Source organism: Larus michahellis, chromosome 2 (genome assembly GCF_964199755.1).
Source record: "Larus michahellis chromosome 2, bLarMic1.1, whole genome shotgun sequence".
NCBI classification, from domain to species: domain Eukaryota; kingdom Metazoa; phylum Chordata; class Aves; order Charadriiformes; family Laridae; genus Larus; species Larus michahellis.
In genome coordinates this window covers 146,167,911-146,188,117 of record NC_133897.1, presented here as the reverse complement: position 1 = coordinate 146,188,117, position 20,207 = coordinate 146,167,911, and the positions used below count along the sequence as shown (strand labels likewise).

Here is a 20,207-nt window from a genome sequence, read left to right as displayed (position 1 = left end):
TCATCAAGCTGGCATAGCTTATACATTTGTTTCTTTGAATGCAAAGTTGTCTCAGCAGTTTTGGTCTGATTTGCCTGACTGATGCTCTGAAACACTCCCTGGTAAATGTTTGAAAGCATAAATTTCTGAGAAGTGTGGAGGAAAGGAACAATGCCAGATTAAAGTCTTGACTGAAAGTTCACCTTTCCAAATGGCTCTTCAGTAATGAGCAGAGGAGGGAGATGCCAGTAGGGATGGAGAGGACCAATCTATGTTTTTTTCCTCCCATTTGTCTTGCAGTGCAGATATCTTCCTGTGCTGGCCTTCTGCTAGATTACCATTTCTCAAAACGCTAATAACTTGAAACCTACTTCTAGTCTTTTTGCATTCTCTTTTCTAGAGTTTTGCTGGTATCACCTTTTTGAGAACTTATTCTCCATCCTGTCTAGCCATTCATCTTTTCTACAAGATCAGATGCTTTTTGGGAGAGATCATGGCTTTGACTATATTTATGAAGCATTCTATAGGTCTGCAGTTCTGCTAAGATAAATAATTATCAAAATGAAAATGAGAGAAGAGCATGGAAAGAGAAGAAGAGGAAAATGAGACTAATCTTTATATCTCAGCTTCATCAGCTGGTGAACATTTAGCTGGCAATATAAAATCAGCACACACACACAAAATATTTGACCTAAATTTGTGTTGTTAACTAAGATAATGAGAAAGTGATGACAACTGCTAATAGATTTTCTGTTAGAGAATACAGTGGGTATTTCCTGATGAGCTTAATCTAAAATGCAATCTTTGAAGCACATTATAAAGAGAATAAAGACCTGAATTTTATATCAAAATATACCAGATGGCGGAAGGAGAGAAAAAGGACATTTTTTTATTTTATTAACTTATTTGCAAACTTCAATTCTAGCTAAACTGACTTGTGGCTTCCATTTCTAATTTTAAAAGAGACACATTTGTCATGTTTCTGTTGTTTTTTCTTCAAAAATTACAAGCAACTAAGGAAGCTTAGGAGAACGTTATACACCAAGAAAGAAAAAGGGGCAGGGGGAAAAGGAGCGGAATGAGTATTAGCTTAAATATTTGAAATCATATTAAATAGTTTGGTGATGAGACAATGCATTTTCACGTACAATGCAGTGCAATTCTACCTGTTGTAAAGGTTTCACTTTACATTTTATGGGCTATCTTGTTCTATGTATTTCTCTTATATATACATAAGGTATACGTATTTGAAATACTTCATAAGCACAATAGAACGTATCCTGATACATGGCACTAAGAAATCATGTGTTTAAATGTATGCCATTCAGTTTTAACCTATTGTTTGTCATGTCTTATTGAACAGAATTTGCATACAGAAAACTTTAGGGTAGTTAATACTTCATCAGAATACTGATAATGCTATTTAAATTGTCCATTGCTCACTTAAGTTTAATCTTTATATTTTATTCTTTGCTTCTGTTGAATATGCTCTTCATATATATCAAACTTTTGGCTGAAATGTGTATCTTGGCTATGATAATATTCAGCTTGTCTCTTAGGTCTTTGGAAATACTGTTCTTCCCTCAAGTGAAAAAAATCTCACAAAACAGTTCATCCTGAAAAGCTAATCAGACACCTAACAGCATTCCACCAAGATAATCAGAAGAGACGTCATCCTGGCATTTAGTAATTAGAGTGGTGATTTGGGCAGGCAGCCCCAGGAGTGGGAAAGTACCTCTAGAGCAGAGGGTGCAAAACGTCATGTCTTTCTAGGAGATGAAGCAGTTTTCCCTGCCTCTATGATATTTGATTTGCTGCTTATTCATTTTTGAGAGTCATCGTTTCCTGGACTGTAAGCTGTAGTCCCTGAGAACATGCATTTATTATGTTGTTACTTGATCATGGATTCCACCAAAGTCATGTATGAAATAAAATAAAACTTTTTCACAGTAGAAGAGCATGACTGCAGATACTAAACAGTTCTGTGAAAGAGGGCACAAATGACGGAATTTATTGGGAAGATCTTGGTGCATTTTTTGTGCACTTCCTGAGCACAACTGATGGATCAGGCTTCTCAAAGGAGCCCTTCATGTAACTTGCACACATGACGTTTTGTACAACTGATGCCAGTGGGATTTATGCCAAGCCACTGAAATCAGTGTTGTTCTGGAAATAAGCAGCAGTAGAACCTTTGAGGGAACTTTCATGCCAAAAAACCTGAAGGTGCCTGAAGAATTTAAGCAGTTCTAGGATCAGATACATACTAGGTAGTATGTTTTCAGATCCCAGTTGTGGAATACCTGAAGTCCACCAAAAACATTAGACAGGAGCCTGAATTCCTTCTTTGTACACAGCTTCAGATGACCAGAAATGTGACTTTCTCTCATATCCTGGGATACCCCCTTGAGCTGAGGAAGACACGTTCTGGGAGTAGACTCGCTTCTCTGTCTCTTAATGTCTTTTTGCCTTCCACATACTCTGTCTATAAACTCCCTAACTGAAGGAAAATGCAGCTGCCTTTGGATTTTTGCTAGGTCTGGGCCACAGCAGCAGGAAGAAGGCTGTTACCAAGGCTGCAGGTTGTGTTTCTGGTACATCGCAATGGAGCCATTTGTACCTGTGAGGAAACAGCACAGGTTTCATCTTGGCCTTGTCAATATGAAGCTCCTTGTCTTTTCTTACTTAGTTGCAGTGGAAGTTCTCTACCATAGGTAGGACTGATTTTGTTACTTGGGATCAAGCCTCACAATCTGCTTACAGGTGCAGAATTATTTGATACATGATGTAAATCCATTGGTTGTATGTTTTGAGATCTATTTGTTTTTTTAAGGCAAAATCTCATGTGGTTTTGCTAATGTTGGAGAAGGTAGAATATCATTTTGGACTAAGAACTGCCTAGGCCAGTTAAGAAAAGAGCATTTAATTTTATTTTTTGCTGCAAATATCCTCAAACTCCTAGTTCACAGGCATCTCTTTTGGGACTATATCTGCAGTGTGCCTGATATCTGAATCTGCTTTGCACCAGCAGTGGAAGTATTTGCCTACCACTTGGCTCATCCCGTGCATTGTTTGCAGTGCCATAGCAACCCCGCTTGCTGTGAGCCACAGCAGCAGAGCCAGCCCGCCCTGTTGCAGACCAGCAGTCCCCAGGCAGGCCCGGGAACTCTGCAGCTTCTCTTTCTGGTCTGCGGTCAAGGATTTCACCTTTGCAAATGAGGTCGTAAGCATGCAGGTGTGGATGCTGGCTATTACGTGTGTAGATCCGGGATGCAGTCGAAGAGGCTTACCACTGGTAGGTAGTGCTTTCCAGGCAAGGTGGTGGACCGGCTCTGTGTCATGCCAGGGTGATTGTCTCAGGTGGAGAGATGGTGATACAAAAGAGGGAGATTTTGAACTGCTAGGTTTAAACTGGCCCAGCAAAATTTATCAATCTGAAGAGAGAACTTTAGTCCTTTCAAATGGCGTCACAAAAGATGAAATATTCTCCTAGAATGAGTGAGATTTGGTTATCTGGGAACACCCACAATTACATTTTTTTTTAAATTTATTATATAATTTGTAATAATTGCTGTTCGAGGCTCCCAGTCTTGTACAAATCTGAGTTTTCATTAAAAACAGCAACCTCCTAGTAATTAATTTTGCAGAGAAAAGCTGACAAGAAGTTAACTGATATGTATGTGAAATAATTTAGTTAAATAATACTTTAATTATATTTAAATCATTCTTGTGATACTCAACCTTTTTACGCCTGGGTCAACATTACTGCATTTTGTTAGAGTTTATTTTGTTTCCTCAGACTGAGTCATTTTATTTCAGAATATCCAGGAAGGTTGTCATGCCTCACTACTTTTTGTTTCTATTCAGTAATCACAGTTGAACAAGCTTGATTGTATTGCTTGGATAACATATGATATTTCATTTTTGTATTTCAGAGCCTCCATGTATAACAGAAGAAGTGTTTGTAAGTATGCTTTATAAGGCTTGATCATTCATTTTGTCATACAACTGTAGAGCAAAAAAAAAGTTTGCAAACTGTTGTCTGGTTTCTCATTTCTTTCCTCTGTGTAAGTATGGAGTACTGAGTAATTTCTTACAATTTTCTAAGACAAAAAAATACTTAGTTTGGAAATAATTAGGAAAAAAAAGGTAACAGGAAACTATGTAGATAGAATAAGGATGGAAATGGAAAGGAAAGTGAAATAGGATGAAGGAAGGAAACAATCAACTGGAAGGTTCAACATGACAGGTTTAACCATCTTCATACTTTACCTTTTCTGCCCTTTGCTCATAGCTTATTGTAGATTTCACTGATGTTTGTCTTCTCATTTGAAGGGTAGATATGTTTGAAATGACACCTTAAATCTTGCAGCTTAGGTAACGTTTACCTCTTCCCATTTTGAATGCTTTCGTAACTGTGTATTTTAAAGTATTGCTATTCCTTTTGGGAGCCTCTAGATATTATTTTATTTATACTGTTTATTATCATAAACAGAATCAACATGAATTCAGGTAGACGTAAACGATATATATAGCAGATATTTAGCATGCGTAAATACGTATGTGAGAACATCTCTCAACTGCATATTTACATCGCATTAAACCTTGATTCTGCAGGCTACTTAATGTGACTAGATATGTCTGACTCCAGGACACGAAGCTGTCTATGCAGGATTTGGGTTTTATACTAACTTCAACTTTTGACATTTAAAGATACCATTTATTATGTATTTTTCAAGAGTGGAGAGGTATTTATTGTTTTAGTGAGTACTGAAATGTGAAATGCAAGCATTTCAAGATGGTGCCACTTTTACCCACATTCAGCTTCTCCTTTGGTGGCTAATAATAATTCTGTGTTTCTGTACCTTTTCATGATGGCAGTAATAGAGAAAGCTATCAAATGCTATAAATAGAAATTAGGTTTGTTTCCACAAAATATCTGAGAAATGGTTGCATACCATTGCCAAAATGATTTAAAAATCCCTTTCAATTATAAACGAGTGACAGAAATCACACCAGGATATTCCTATTTGCACACAAATTGCATGAAGGCAAAACTGCAGTTTTGGACCAATTTTTAGCACACCTTGATGTCCAGCTGCAATTATAGAATCATAGAATCTTCATGGTTGGAAAGGACCTTTGAGATCATCGAGTCCAACCATGCACACACAAAAAAAAACCCCTACAATCTCTGCCACTAGAGCATGCCCTGAAGTGCCAAATCTACGCATTTCTTAAATACCTCCACGGATGGTGACTCAACCACCTCCCTGGGCAGGCTGTTCCAGTGCCTGACCACTCTTTCAGTAAAGTAATTCTTCCTAATATCTAATCTAAACCTCCCCTGCCGCAACTTCAGACCATTTCCTCTGGTCCTGTCCTTATTTACTTGGGAGAAGAGGCCAACACCCATCTCTCTACAACCTCCTTTCAGGTAGTTGTAGAGGGCAATGAGGTCTCCCCTCAACCTCCCCTTCTTCAAGCTAAACGTGCCCAGCTCCCTCAGCCTCTCCTCATATGACCTGGTCTCCAGACCCCTCACCAGCCTGGTAGCTCTCCTCTGGACCTGCTCCAGCACTTCAATGTCCCTCTTGTACAGAGGGGCCCAGAACTGAACACAGCACTCGAGGTGAGGCCTCACCAGTGCCGAGTACAGAGGCACGATCACTTCCCTACTCCTGCTGGCCACGCTATTCCTGATACAAGCCAGAATGCTGTTGGCCATCTTGGCCACCTGGGCACACTGCTGGCTCCTGTCAAGCTGGCCGTCCACCAGCACCCCCAGGTCCTTTTCTGCTGGGCAGCTTTCCAGCCACTCTTCCCCAGGCCTGTAGCGTTGCTTGGGGTTGTTGTGACCGAAATGCAGGACCCGGCACTTGGCCTTATTAAACCTCATACAGTTGGCCTTGGCCCATCGATCCAGCCTGTCCAGGTCCCTCTGTAGAGCCTTCCTACCCTCAAGCAGATCAACACTCCCACCTAGTTTGGCGTCGTCTGCAGACTTAGTGAGGGTGCACTCAATCCCCTCATTCAGATCATTGATAAAGACATTAAACAGAACTGGCCCCAAAACTGAGCCCTGAGGGACACCACTGGTGACTGGCCACCAAGAGGATTTCACCCCATTAATCACAACTCTCTGGGCATGGCCATACAGCCAGTTTTTTACCCAGCGAAGAGTACACTCGTCTATGCCATGATTCGGCAGCTTCTCCAGGAGAATGCTGTGGGGGACGGTGTCAAAGGCCTTACCAAAGTCCAGATAGACAATGTCCACAGCCTTCGCTGCATCCAGAAGGTGGGTCACATGGTCATAGAAAGAGATCAGGTTGGTTAAGCAGGACCTCCCTTTCCTAAACCCATGCTGGCTGGCCCTGATCCCTTGGCTGCCCTGCACTTGCTGTGAGAGCTCACTCAAGATGATCCTCTCCATGATCTTTCCTGGTACCAAGGTCAGGCTGACAGGCCTGTAGTTCCCCGGATCCTCCTTCTGACCCTTCTTGCAGATGGGCATCACATTAGCCACCCTCCAGTCATCTGGTACCTCCCCTGTTGACCAAGATTGTTGATAAATGATGGAGAGAGGCTTGGTGAGCTCTCTTGCCAGCTCCCTGAGTACTCTTGGGTGAATCCCGTCCGACCCCATACACTTATGTGTGTCTAGGTGCAGAAGCAGATCATTGACTACTTCCTCCTGGATTATGGGTGGGTTGTTCTGCTCTCCATCCTTATCTTCCAGCTCAGGAGGCTGAACACCCTGGGGATAGATGGTCTGACTATTGAAGACAGAGGCAGAGTAGGCATTAAGTATCTCAGCCTTCTCCTCGTCCTTGGTTGCAGCTTTCCCCCCCTGAACCAGTAAGGGATGGAGATTCTCCCTGGCTCTCTTTTTGTTGATGTATTTATAAAAACTTTTTTTGTTGTCCTTAATGTTAGTGGCCAAGTTGAGCTCCAGCTGGGCTTTTGCCTTCCTAATTTTCTCTCTGTATAACCTAACGAGATCTCTGTACTCCTCCTGAGTTGCCTGTCCCTTCTTCCAAAGGTGGTAAACCGTCCTTTTATTCCTAAGTCCCATCAAAAGCTCCTTGTTCATCCAGACTGGCCATTTCCCCCGCCCTTTAAACTTGCGACACCTGGGGACAGCCTGCTCCTGGGCCTTTAAGATTTCCTTCTTGAAGAGCGTCCAGCCTTCCTGGACCCCTTTCCCTTCAGGACTATCTCCCAAGGGACTCTCTCAACCAGTGTTCTGAACAGGCCAAAGTCCGCCCTCCGGAAGTCCAAGGTGGAGGTTTTGCTAACCCCCCTCCTTACATCACTACAAATTGAATACTTGACCATTTCATGATCACTAAACCCAAGACGACCTCTGACCACCACATCTCCCACTAGTCCTTCTCTGTTTGTCAACAGTAGGTCTAGCGAGGCACCTCCCCTGGTAGGCTCACCTACCAGTTGTGTCAGGAAGTTATCCTCCATGCACTCGAGGAACCTCCTAGCCTGCCTGCTCTCTGCTGTGTTATATTTCCAGCAGATATCTGGCAGGTTGAAGACTCCAACCAGAACAAGGGTTGGCGATTGCAAGACTTCAGCCAGCTGCTTATAGAATACTTCATCTGTCTCCTCATCCTCGTTGGGCGGTCTATAGCATACTCCCAGCACAAGATCTCCCTTATTTGCCTTCCCCTTCATCCTTACCCATAAACACTTGACTTTATCATCACTGGAATCTAGCTCTATACAATCAAAACATTCCCTAATGCACAGAGCCACACCCCTGCCTCTTCTTCCTTGCCTATCCCTTCTGAAGAGCTTATAGCCATTCATCGCAGCATTCCATTCATGACAGTCATCCCACCACATTTCCGTGATGGTGACTACATCATAGCTGTCCTGCTGCACAATGGCTTCCAGCTCATCCCATTTGTTGCCCATGCTACGTGCATTCGTGTAGATCCACTTGAGCTGGGATACCGATTTCACCCCTATCCTTGGCCCTTTATCCCTAGGCTCATCACTAGTGGGCCTGGTTTTATCCCCTTCCTCCTTTGATTCTAGTTTAAAGCCTTTAAGTCCATGAGCCTTGCTAACTCTTGGCCTAGTACCCTTTTCCCCTTTTGGGATAGGGTTTTCCTATTCTTAGCAAGCAGGCTCAGTGTCCTGTAGATCAAACTATGATCATAGAACCTAAAGCCCTGATGGTAGCACCAGTTTTGGAGCCAGGTGTTGATCTGTCCGATTTTCTTGTTTACCCATTCGTCAGTCCCCAAAACTGGAGGCACAGAGGAGAACACAATTTGTGCTCCCGAACCCTTGACAAGATGTCCCAAGGACCTGAAATCTTTCTTCATTGCCCTCAGACTTCTACTCTCCAGCTCATCATTGTCTACCTGTAAGATCAAAAGAGGGTAATAATCTGAGGGCCACATCAGGCCAGGAAGCTTCCTGGTTATATCCCTAACACAGACCCCAGGGAAGCAGCAGACCTCCCTGTGGGAAGGGTCCGGCCTGCATACGGGACCCTCAGTTCCCCTCAGAATGGACCCCCTTATGACTATTGCCCTCCTCCTGCTCTTTGCAGAAGCAGTTTTAATGCGTGGAGCTGGCTACTTTGGCAACTCCCTGGATGGGGCTTTATCAGCATCCTTAATTCCCTCATCATCTATCTCCAGAGGCAGCTTCTTCTATTCGTAGTTTGGACTGTGCAGCAGGAAAGATGGCATGGGAAGATATGAAACAAAATGCTTCCTGACATGAAAACCTAAGCTATAGTATTGTACATATAACTCCGTAACATACAATGTGCAAATATGAAAGTGCAACTATGCTTTCAAATGAAAATGACTGACCACAAAAAACCCTCCAAAACCCAGAGGAAAGTATATTGTGTATAGATGCAGTAAGATTAGTAAGTAGTAAAGCTTGCATTAATAATATCATAAACATTTTATTGATTAATCAACCACTGTGTTTACATTTCTTGCTGTTATATGGGACTTCAGAGAATTATATGCTTGGCAAATTAAAAACGTATGTTACCTGCATATTCTTCAAGAGCTTATACTTCAGCCAGTAATAAATGAATTGTTTTGAGTAAGTTATTTAAAACAATAAAATATTCACATGGGGTATTATATCTAGCCATCTTCAGATTCATTCAGTGCCAAATCCAGTTGTGCATTACCCAAACCAAATGTGAGGCAGACTGCAGCTTGTTTCTAATGACTTTTTTTGTTCATTGTGTTAACACATGCTGAATTGAGATTTCTGGATCTGATTGATTGCTTAGCGACATTAGCGAGAGGATTTTCTGTTGACTTCAGAATGCTTTGGGTTAGACACTTTGGTAAATTCTCCTATTTAATCAGTGCCGTAACATCTCTAGGTCCATGACACTGCAACTGCATTGGACCATGGCCCTGTGATTCAAATAAAGCACAATCTGTGTGATGCAGAAAGCCTTGCTTTCGGTGTTGTCAGCGTTTTCCAGGAATGAGCATGAGATAACTTGCCTGTCCTGTATTGGTCATAGCAGCAACCACAAGTGCTAAGGAATAAATGTTGGCAGACTATGGCTGGACAAACACCATCATGTCTGGTTCTGTCTTGTCATGCAGCGCACAGGGGCCTTCCTCAGCTCATATTAAATAGGTTAGCTCAAGATTTCTTCCTTACCTAAATACAAGCCGTCTCTAATTAGGTTAGACTCTGTGGAGTTTGTATCAAGATACTGCCTGCCTACAAGTGATACTATGTACACTGTGCATAATCTCTCTTTAACACACTGTTCCTCCCTAAAACATTTCAATGCAATGAACTGAAGAAAGAGAAAAAAGATTTGTGTCGGAAGACCTTTACTGATATCAGCAAATGCATTTGATTTAGGTGCATTCTCCTTGTGTTGCAAGGCAGAAATAAAAGAATATTCAAGAAACTGACACTATTAAAAACTGTTCAGGAGTCTTCATTATACCGAAGACAGATTTCTGAAGAACAATGGAATAATGTCCTACTTTTACCTTCTCTTGAATTGAAATGGGAGTGGTGGTGGTATTTAGTGCAATGGAAGTAAGATTGGGATCCACATTTATTGATTTGTCAATAGCAAAAAAATTTTTATTCTGAAGTTTTTGAGTCTTATCAACAGGATTTAAAATGCAGGGGTCAGAAAGGGTACAAAGCCACCTGCAGATGCAGTCTTCATTTCTAATGAGATCAACAGGATGCATCCAAGTTCTGTCAGATTTCAAGTACGGCATATAGTGCTTGCTTGGTAAGCCGCATTACAGATCAGTGAACTCCCTTTTATGCCAAACATCCCCCCAAACATCCCCAAGCAGCAGTGTGGGAGAAGAAGCAGGCTCTGCTGAACTTTTATTCTCCCCTTCTTCCCAGATGTGAGAGAGAAAAGTATAATGTGGGGAATTTCTAAACTGTTAGCTTATGCACATTGAAGCCGCTGGGTTTATGAAGGCTTTATCTGTAAATTTCTTGGCAAAGGATTTACCTTCATGTGTGTTTTTTAAATTGCTAAGGACCTCAGTAATGTGCAATGGCTAGAATATAACAAAGTTGCAATGATTATATTCTCAAAAGTGGGACATAACATTTTGCAAAAGTTTGCGTGTCATATCTCATGGAAAAGTCATTGTTTGAGGCAACAGTGCATTCAAACCATGTTATCACAGATTAGTACAAGCCTTGCTTTGTGTTTTTTTCTCTCTATAGGAAGAATGTTTAGCCACAGATTATACACTTGTGGACTACTTTAATGAATTTTTGAGTCTTCCGGTAAGTACCTTACAGAAACTCCTTGCAAAACACTTTTATTCCAGTATCACAACATGCTGACATAACAAATGTTTGTCCTTTGACAGTCTTCTGGCCATGCACTCAGTGATTAATAACAACTTTACCTCAGGAACAAACTCTGTTTCTCTTCATGGCTGTGAAGACCTCAAAGTTGGTGCTCCACTTCTCTTTCCCTCTCATCTGCAGCTAGGAGGATGCAGCCTTACGCTCTGTTCTGTCTGCTGATCTGATTGCAGTCAAATCACCATACCCAGTGCCCTACATTTAACCAGTTGCCCTATATTTTGCTCCTATTCCCCATCAACTACCCTGCCTCCCCACACTCTCATGGGAGTCATATGTATTGTCCTGCTCCCTCAAAGCAGCAACCTCACACAACTTCATCTTAGTAGTCTCTGCCCTGACTATCCCCTTTCTCTCCATCCCCACACCTCATGTCCATACTCTCTTGCAAGGCAGCACAGACCTTCCCACAGTGAGAGAGAAAAGCTCATAGCTCCCATGGGGCCCCCAGACTATTTACCCCAGAGCTGCCCCACACCCTCTCCCCCTCCTAAAGCATTACAGCCTAACTGGCTGCACTATGAGAACATAGACACATTTCTGCAACTTGCTTGGTAGGAATCACCACCAGCGTTAGGAAGGGACAGAATATTTCTTGATGCTCCTTGGAACTAAGACTATGGTGCAGCCACTATTGAAATAAATTCAGTTATGATTCGGGTTTACCAAACTGAATTTGACATAGATGTTCTCTCTAAGCCATATTACAGATTCGAGTAAAAGTACCCATGATAGGAGTTGCAGAACTAAGGGTGGTACAATGGGCTCCCCATGCCAATTTTTTATCTTAAAAGAGAATCTGGAGGTATTAACTCTATATCAGAGTGTGGGTTTTGTGCACAGCAGCGATACTGACTTCTCTCAGGAGCTCAGCCTTTACAGTCACCACACTTCAAGATTCCTAAGAATAATTTTTACAAAGCTAGGGAGACACAGATGGAAGAAAATGTGTGGTGAGAGGGCTGTGTTTTTTCCTCTTTCTTGCCCACCCCTCCCCCCTTGCAGCTGCTTTAGGATATCTCCCTAAATCGAAGCCTAAGTACATAGTTTTTAAACCCAGGCCTCCTTTTGTGTGCCAGATTGTTCTTAGCACAGGAATACCATCTTCCATGCCTTTGCTACTTATTTGGAAACTATGCTTCAAGTTTTCCCCAAATCACAGAGGATGGAGCGGGTAAGAAGTTCAGCCGGCTTAGTTTCTGGGTCTCCTTGGACATGCACAGATTTCAAGACATCTATTAGAGGCCAAAATTCTCCTTGGCCTCACAGGGCTCCTCAGCCCACAGTCCTGGCGCAGCTCAGCAGCTCTGAACTGCAGCAATTGTCCAGGCACTCCTCACGGCTCTGGAAGCCCACAGAACAGAGTTCACAGACGCTCCTCAGTAAACAATGTTTTATGTTGGTAATCTTGGTAGGTTTCTATGATGACACACGGTCTCTCTTCTACATATTTACATATCTTCATGAAAACAGATGCTCTATTAGCTATTTTTATCCGTAATGTTCTCATAATTGGTTTTATTTTCTCTTTGATTTTTTTTTCCTGAGGATTTACCCTCTTCAGGATTAAGTTCTATTAATGCCTTGAGTTCTGTGGTTTGAATACCTTATATTCCCAATTTCCCTCTCCTTCTCAGAAGCCTTCTACTAAAATGCCACATTGAAATTTCCATTGCTTTATTCTTGTTGTGCTTATACGCTGTTGCCTAGAAACAGTATTACCCAGGTGTGCTAGTAGTTAGGCAACAAGTTAAACTGAAAATACTGTGTGACTTGATACAAGAAATCAGGGGTAGCATATGCTTATTTTAAGAGACAGCCTCTGCGTTGATTTATTATGCACCACTAGCGTATGGAAAATTGTATCACTGGGGACTTGCTATAGCAGCAGCAGATTTTTTTTTCACTTTGATTTACAGTATATCCTTTAAGTGATCACGTTGTCATAATAATATTCAATACAATCTGACACGAATATCTAGGTACTCCAAAGATCTACCTACTGTAATGAAGGGTAGTTTGTACAGAAAATATATCTGAAAGATAAAATAATACAAAAACCCTCATGAGGGCACTTCTTGCCAGTATCATAGTGATTTCACAGTAGCAGAAACAAATTACATGACATACAAATGAGTTATACCTTCCTTAGTAACTAACCTAAAATGAAAGATTTAAGAGAAACATTGGCCTGGATACATTTCCATTTCTAGCCTGTCAGGCATCCCTAGAATTTGAGTCTTTGATCCATGTATTTAAAGCATCCAAGAACATATTTATCCATCAATGAAAATTCAGAAATCAGAAATAGCCTTCCAGCTCAGTGTTGGAGGCCTCAGCAAGAAAGCGCAATAATGTCAACTTGTTTCTCCTCTGCTCTACAAGCTGCCTGCTGCTCCTTCCACCCCAAGCCCATGCTGGGGTCTTACCCCTCATTTTCCAGTTACCAGTGGAACAGGTCCTGATGAAGATACACCCCTCCCATTTGGAACCTTGAGGAACTGCACTAGAGACAAAAGAGCTGACAGCACCTCAGTTGAAGCATTCAAGAGATGGCACTCTTGTTGGCAAGTCCCTGTCTGTGGGCTTCCCTCGCAGTAGAAAGCTACCAAGTGACCACAATTTTATGAACTTCAGGTTTGAAGACGACTACTTTTGAAAGTCATTCTCACTATAAAAACTCTCTGCTCAGTAGTCTAGGATCCAGGATTTGATACAGGTGATGATTCTGAAAATAATTAAAGCTCATGTAATAAAGTTTGGGCCAATCGGTCTTTCTGAAACCAGTGTGGTCCTGAAAATCTGGTGCTGTCAAGAGTAAAATTAGGCCTGATCTATGAGTAGCAGATGATGGAAAGGGCAAAAAGCAAAAAGCAATCCACTCTGCTGTACGGTTCAGGTCCTTCTCTGCTTTGAAGATGGTTGTGAATAATTCAAAGCATCAATTCAAGACATCGATTCATGCTCATTAGTTTTCTCTTGTCTTTTCCAGGTGTGTGGAGGGAGGCTGCACGTGCCAATACAACCTCCCTTAAAAAGGCTTTTACATCAATAAGGCCCTACATGCATGTTGAGTCTTGCAAGACAAGATTCAACAAGATGTCTTGCTTGGTATCTTTGACATTCAAGGAAGCAAAAAAATCCCTCCTGACTTCTTTTCTTATTGATAGTGGGTTTACCCAAAATGCTCTCCTCTTCTCTCTTAATTAGATCGTGGTATGTGATTGTGACTTGTGTCTTATCAACAGAAGGGAAATCCTGGATTCATTATAGTCAATGGGAGATTTGCCATTGACCACATGCAGTGTGAATTTTCCAGGCACTTCCTAGGGCTGCTCAAATTCCCTTCTGGTCTGGACTTTCACTGGCTTTTATTTATGATACACACATACCCATCTTAAGGAAGTTTTGGCAATGCTCCTGGATGAGGACTCTATTCATTCCCACCCTTTCAGGGCCTTAACCTAAGAGGCGGCCAAGCTGTGGTCATTCTGTTTCTCTTGGGATCAAACTACATTACTCGGGGTGGGATGTGGCGAGCATATTTACGCATTTGTTAAGTGTATCTGGAGTTAAGTATATCTGAAAACTATTAAAGCAGAGAACAGTGAGATTTATATGTCTGATATCCTGGCAACATGGTGATGGATGCTGTTTTGGTTTCTGTTTTGGGAGGACTGAGGGAAATTTGCCTTCTCTTCAGTTAAGTGTGTAACTTTAGGTTTCAGAATTATTTATTCTGTTTATTCTTCAGCTGAAACCATAGTCAATGTGCACTTGACAGCTAAGAAATTTTATTGCTGTCAAAAATGTACATGCGATTATTTCATTAATAGTATTGCTATACCACAGTGTGAAAGCAGCTTTTTGTTTGCTTGGAGATTTTTTTTCTGAAGCTGAGATTACTACACTGTTACATTGATTATACTGGGTTCAAAGGGAGAATTGCCTGTGAGTGAAACAATTTGCAAAGTCTGTAGACTTCTTATTTATTGGTATTCTCATGTCTTTGTTGATACTATTTATTGTGCTAAATCGATGATGTATGAATCCCAAGCTTCAAGGCTCCTGCCAAAACAGATTTATTTTTTCTTAACATCTTGAGGTATAATTTGGCTCTGGAGTTTTCCCTCTGTATCTTCAAAGGATCAAAAATTGGCCCAAACTAGAGAGAGAATGTAGGGAAGAATGCATTGATACACTTAGTCTTTGGTTAGTGTATTTTACTTGTCTGTAAAAAGCCAAAGCACTTGCCAAATGTAGGGTAAGAAAGATTTCCTAGTATATTAGATTGGCATGGATAATTTTTTTCCCTCCTTTATAGCGTAGGCTATCATCCACTCCTTAACAAAGGCATCTTCATTGAAGATATTCCTCGTTATTGCAATGACCTAGTATATTGGTGGTGCCATAAACCTCTCTCATTATTGTCCTGTGAAATATTGTAGGATTTTACAGCACTTGGCTTCTGTGGAAAAGGTTTAATGTTTGCTACAGGGTATTGAACAGGGTTGTTTGGGGTTTTTTTTGTGGCTTGTAATGTATGGGAATGGTTAGATTGCGTGTTTTGCTCGAAAGTATTTCATGTACTGAGAGTACTGAGAGGGAAGTGGATTGACTGATCCTCTCTGTCCTGTACTGTAACTGGGAAAAGGTTTCCAACAAGGAATTGGGTTACTTTTTTTTGTGTGTTGTCACAAATTGATTTTTGTCATAGTATTATCACTTTTATTTTTGTGGTGGGGATGAGTTAAGAAGGTCAGGACTTACCTCTTATTTTATTATGCTTATAAAAACCATTCTGATTTATCATTTCAGTTTTCTTAAGTAAGCAAATGAAATACTCTTCTCCAGAAAGGTTTTAACTATTCTAAAATGCTTTTATATGATAGTTTGACGAGATGCTCTCTCTGGTGGAATTTGTCATTTTTACAGAATCATAGATCACTCAGGCTGTACGGGGTTTTGGGGAAGTCTGTAGTCTGGCTTCCTGCTCAAAGCAGGGTCAATGCTTTAGTGTTGAGACCAGGTTGCTTGGCGCTTTCTCCAGCTGGTCTTGAAAACCTCCAGCAACTGATTTCATAGTCTGTCTGGACAGCCTGTTCCAATACTAATCATCCCACAGTTACCTTTTTTCTTACATCCAGTTGAGACCTCTGTTGTTTCAGTGTATGACCATGGTCTCTTGTCCTCCCACTATGCACCTCTGTATGAAAAGCCTTGGTCTACCTTCTCAGTAACCTCCTTGTAAGTACTGTAAGACTGCTGCTAGGTCATACCACAGCTGTGTCTTCTTCAGGCTAAAGAAGCCCACTTCCCTCAGCCTCACAGGGCAAGTGCTCAGGCTCTGACCATCTGAGTGGTCTCCTGCTGGACTTACTCAAATATATGAACATATACTACGTACATGTACTGGGGACCCAAAAGCAGATGCAGTATTCCAGATGCAGTCTTACTAGTGTCAAGTAGAGGTGATCTGCTGGCTACTCTGTGACTGATACAAGAAGTATGCATGCCTCTTAACACGCCTAGGGATAGGTAACTATATCTTGGCCCAAAACACAAAATTTTGGACCAGAACCACCTTCTTCAGTCAAGTATGTAGTGTATGAAGTCTTAATCTTCTTATCCCATCAGTGTATGTTCTTTTGCTCCATTAGTATATGTGTCTTACAAATGATTTGTAGTCAGACACACAAAATAGCAATACACTTTACATTTTAAAAATTGTCACCAGCATCTGTTTCACTACATTAAAGTTGCCGTATGTTTTCTATTCAGTTAATTAGACTGAGTATTGAAAAACCTAGATCTAGAGTAAGTTACAAAGGACTAAGTAAAAGTAGATGTGTGATAAACTAATGTTGTCTTTGCTTGGTTTTCAAGCTGAACAACATGGAACTAAAATAATCTGGTCATGTCTAGTTACGTAGCCCTATATTATGGAATTTGCAATTTTTTTGTTCTTTTTCTGCAAACAAGAGCATTTAAAATCTTGAGAGACTTAAACACCTTGTTCCTTAGTGTATTTTCTTCTGTTTCCTTTTTAAAAACATGAAAAAATAAATAAGGCAGAATACATTTGGAGATTATTAAGGTTGCACAATTAGTCACTTAAAAGCTGGTAGCAGCCCAAATTAGGTTTGAAAGTAAATGAAATGTACACACAGAGAATTGGGATGGGGTCTAAATGAAGTATAGAGAAATCTACTTACTACACATAAAAGCCTCTTTAAAATGCTGTTGAGTACATCTGGAGAAAAAGCACTAAAACCTGCAGAGTACCCCGGAGAAAATTAATGCCAAAAGAGGCACAAGGTGTCAGAGAACAAAAACCAAACCATGATTTTCAAATAAAGTTAGGTAACTAAAGAGACTAATGCAATTCAATGCATGGCTCTGAGCAGTGACAGTCTGATGTCATAGGCAGTAACTGTACACTTAAAGCTCTCACATGCTATGTGCTTTGCCAGGCTGAGCCTCCACAGTGAGACATTATAGGATAAGTAGGGAATGTTGTAACCACATGTTGCAGCCACATGGTTCAATCCTGGGCATTGCTCTACAAGTCATTGATAACAAGGGGGCTTCAAATAGAAGCAACAAAATAGTTGACACTGACATGGTTACTTTGGACTTATACAGATGTGAAGAAGAATAAAATTGGTCTGTAATATATTTCTATATTATACATAGCATATATTCAGCATATGTAGTATGTATATGAGTTATGCCTATGCATGTATATATGTGATATATGAAAATGTTCAAGGAAATGAAAAATACAGTGCTCGAAAAAATAAAATAATCTTATTAAGTGCAGGGGAATGATAACTGTACAAACACCAGGTGGGATCCTGCCTGGAATGAAGCCAAAAAGAATTCTGGCACTGGGTCTGGATATGGCCAGGATTTTCTTCAGTTCTTAAATACAACATGCCACCTTGTCCTCCAGCTCAGTGCGGAGATGCTTATATGCACTGGTTGTATATAATCTCATAATCATAACTGTCTTGGGTATCCCCCATTACTTCTGTAAAATCCATCCATACTTTTCCTCTTCATCTCAAGTAAGAGAACTTGAAAGATAGTCTTTTAGAAGAAAAGCCAGGGAAATACCTAATACCAGAGCTCAAAAGATGAAAGATGTCTCTGTTTTAATGTGTACACATGCAGTGGGTATTTTGGAGTTGACAGAAGTTACAATTACATAGCTGGAGACGAAGTTTGGTCTACCTCATGTATTATAAAATATCTCACCAAACTAGTGATGTACAATAAAACTTACTACAGAACCACAGGTTTTGGTAGGTGTTTGACTTACAAGTAACAATATGGTGAAAAGCCTTTCCTATATATGGAAATCTTCACATTCACCCTCCTCAAATGCATCTCACATTTAACAGGTCTGCTTCATTGCTAATTTTTTCAAGCCTTGATTTTTTTGTGGTAATGAATGGGAGAGTAACACTGGAGATCTGATCCTATAGGTAAGCAGCCTCCTGCAGAACAGATTTTAAAGTCACTGCGAATTATATATTCTAGACATCTGTGTACTGGATCTATTATTTAGATGTGAAAAAGGTCTGTGATCTAGAATGAGTTAAATTCTTGAAAATTAAGCATAGCTGAGGCAAAAAGTAGGAATGCTTTGGAAAGCTGTACAGTGAGAGACTAAAGAAAAAGAATGCAGAAAAAATTACTATTCCGGGCCCTAAAGACAAACTACAACAGGCAAGAGAAAGAAGCCTCAAAATACCAGCTTGCATTCTGTAGGATGCTTCTATACTATAAAAAGTAACTTTCTTAAATGAAGGAGGTCCCTTAGTACAATGTTATAAACTTTCCAAACTTCTTTTGCAGACTTTTGCCCAGCCAATTAAGTTTAACTCTGACTTTGGGGTTTTTGAAGTAGTTAATGATGCCCCACAATGCCTGGAAAGCCAGCCGAAAAAAATTCTACATGATCAGAAACCTCCAAACCCCATTTATGATGTTCTAAGGAAAGCAAAGAATGATGGGCAGCTCTCCAAAGTGCACAGCGATTCTCCAACTTTCAATATTGATCCAAATTACAACACTATGGTAAGCATCTTATAGCCCTTGAGTTTATATTTAGATCTCACTGTAGAGATACTGGCAGTAGTTATTGTTGTGTTTGGCTTGGTAGCTTGGGAAAAATGTTAATTTATGTTAGGAAAACATAATGATGGGCCAAATTATGCCCTGCAATGCACATGTGTCAACCAGACAAGTGAAGGGAATTACACTTATACATCCTGTAGCACAAAATTTTGAAGATTTTGTAGAGCAGGATTCAGTTGTGTGGTCTGAATACTTTTTAATATTAAAAGAAAAAATATTATGACAACAGTTACTTTACTAGTGATCCCTGGAATGTGCAAATTGACTGAAACTAATGCATCTCAGTCTTTCCTTACTAATTAATTTCTTTGTGTGGCTATGAGCTCATCTGTGGTCTGGCAACACATAAGTCTTCCATTAATTCCCAAAGGATTTACATGGTTAGCATCAACTGAAATGGCCAGAGAAAATAATCTTTGGCCACAAAAAAGCTAAATTAGTGGAAATATAGGTTGGATTTTAGAAAAAAATTCCTGTTTCAGACTTGCTCAGACACTATCCATTTTGGTATTCTTACCTGGTTACTTTCAGCAATTTCTTCAGCACCAAATTAAGTAGGTTAACATTGGGAATTGATGCACCATATATACCTGAGGGACTACAAGACAGCATAATCAGTTGTGGGAGTTTACCTTTAAACAATAGCTCTGGAGGAGAAAAAAAATTTCCCTGGGATACTTGGTTTATTCCTTTCTTGCTTACTTTGCATTGGTGTGACTGATGTGACTTTAGTGCATTTCATTCAAGGCCAGCCTAAGGTCTTGCTACATTTTTAGAGGCGGCTGCTCTAAATTATGTCATAGCTGGAAATGTGAGAGAAAAGCAGGGAGTTATGACAGACTGCTGCTTTACCCACTATTAGCTTAATGATTTTCAGAAAAGAAAACAGTTTTGAGAGAGGTCAAAAGGCAATGCTGTTTAACAAAATGATAGTAATGTGAGATTGCAATTACTTGCACCTAAACTGGACAAATGCTAAAATACGACAAGGCTCACAGATATCCCTACCATGTTAAATGATCATTTTCACAAATACCTTGCTTGAGAGCACAAAAGCAGAAGAGCTATTATTGATATCTTATTTGCTCTCAGGATTCAACTGAGGAAACGTTATGTGCTCGTGCAAGTGTGGGTAACGCTCTCTGGGATAACCTCCCATCATTGCAACTCTGGATGGCCTTTCTTGACAAACTCAAAGCCATTTCACTAGT

General features: G+C 40.5%; 1 protein-coding gene across 1 annotated transcript in view; it reads left to right on the top strand.

Annotated features, from left to right (window-relative positions):
* Positions 1–3,102: 3,102 nt before the first annotated feature.
* RGS22 (regulator of G protein signaling 22) overlaps positions 3,103–20,207 on the top strand; it is a 64,507-nt gene continuing 47,402 nt past the window's right edge. The window contains exons 1-4 of the mRNA XM_074573559.1: positions 3,103–3,271; positions 3,912–3,940; positions 10,705–10,767; positions 18,715–18,936. Of these exons, the coding sequence (XP_074429660.1) occupies positions 3,247–3,271; positions 3,912–3,940; positions 10,705–10,767; positions 18,715–18,936 (339 nt within the window). The 5' untranslated portion in view covers positions 3,103–3,246. The remainder of the gene's footprint in view (positions 3,272–3,911; positions 3,941–10,704; positions 10,768–18,714; positions 18,937–20,207) is intronic.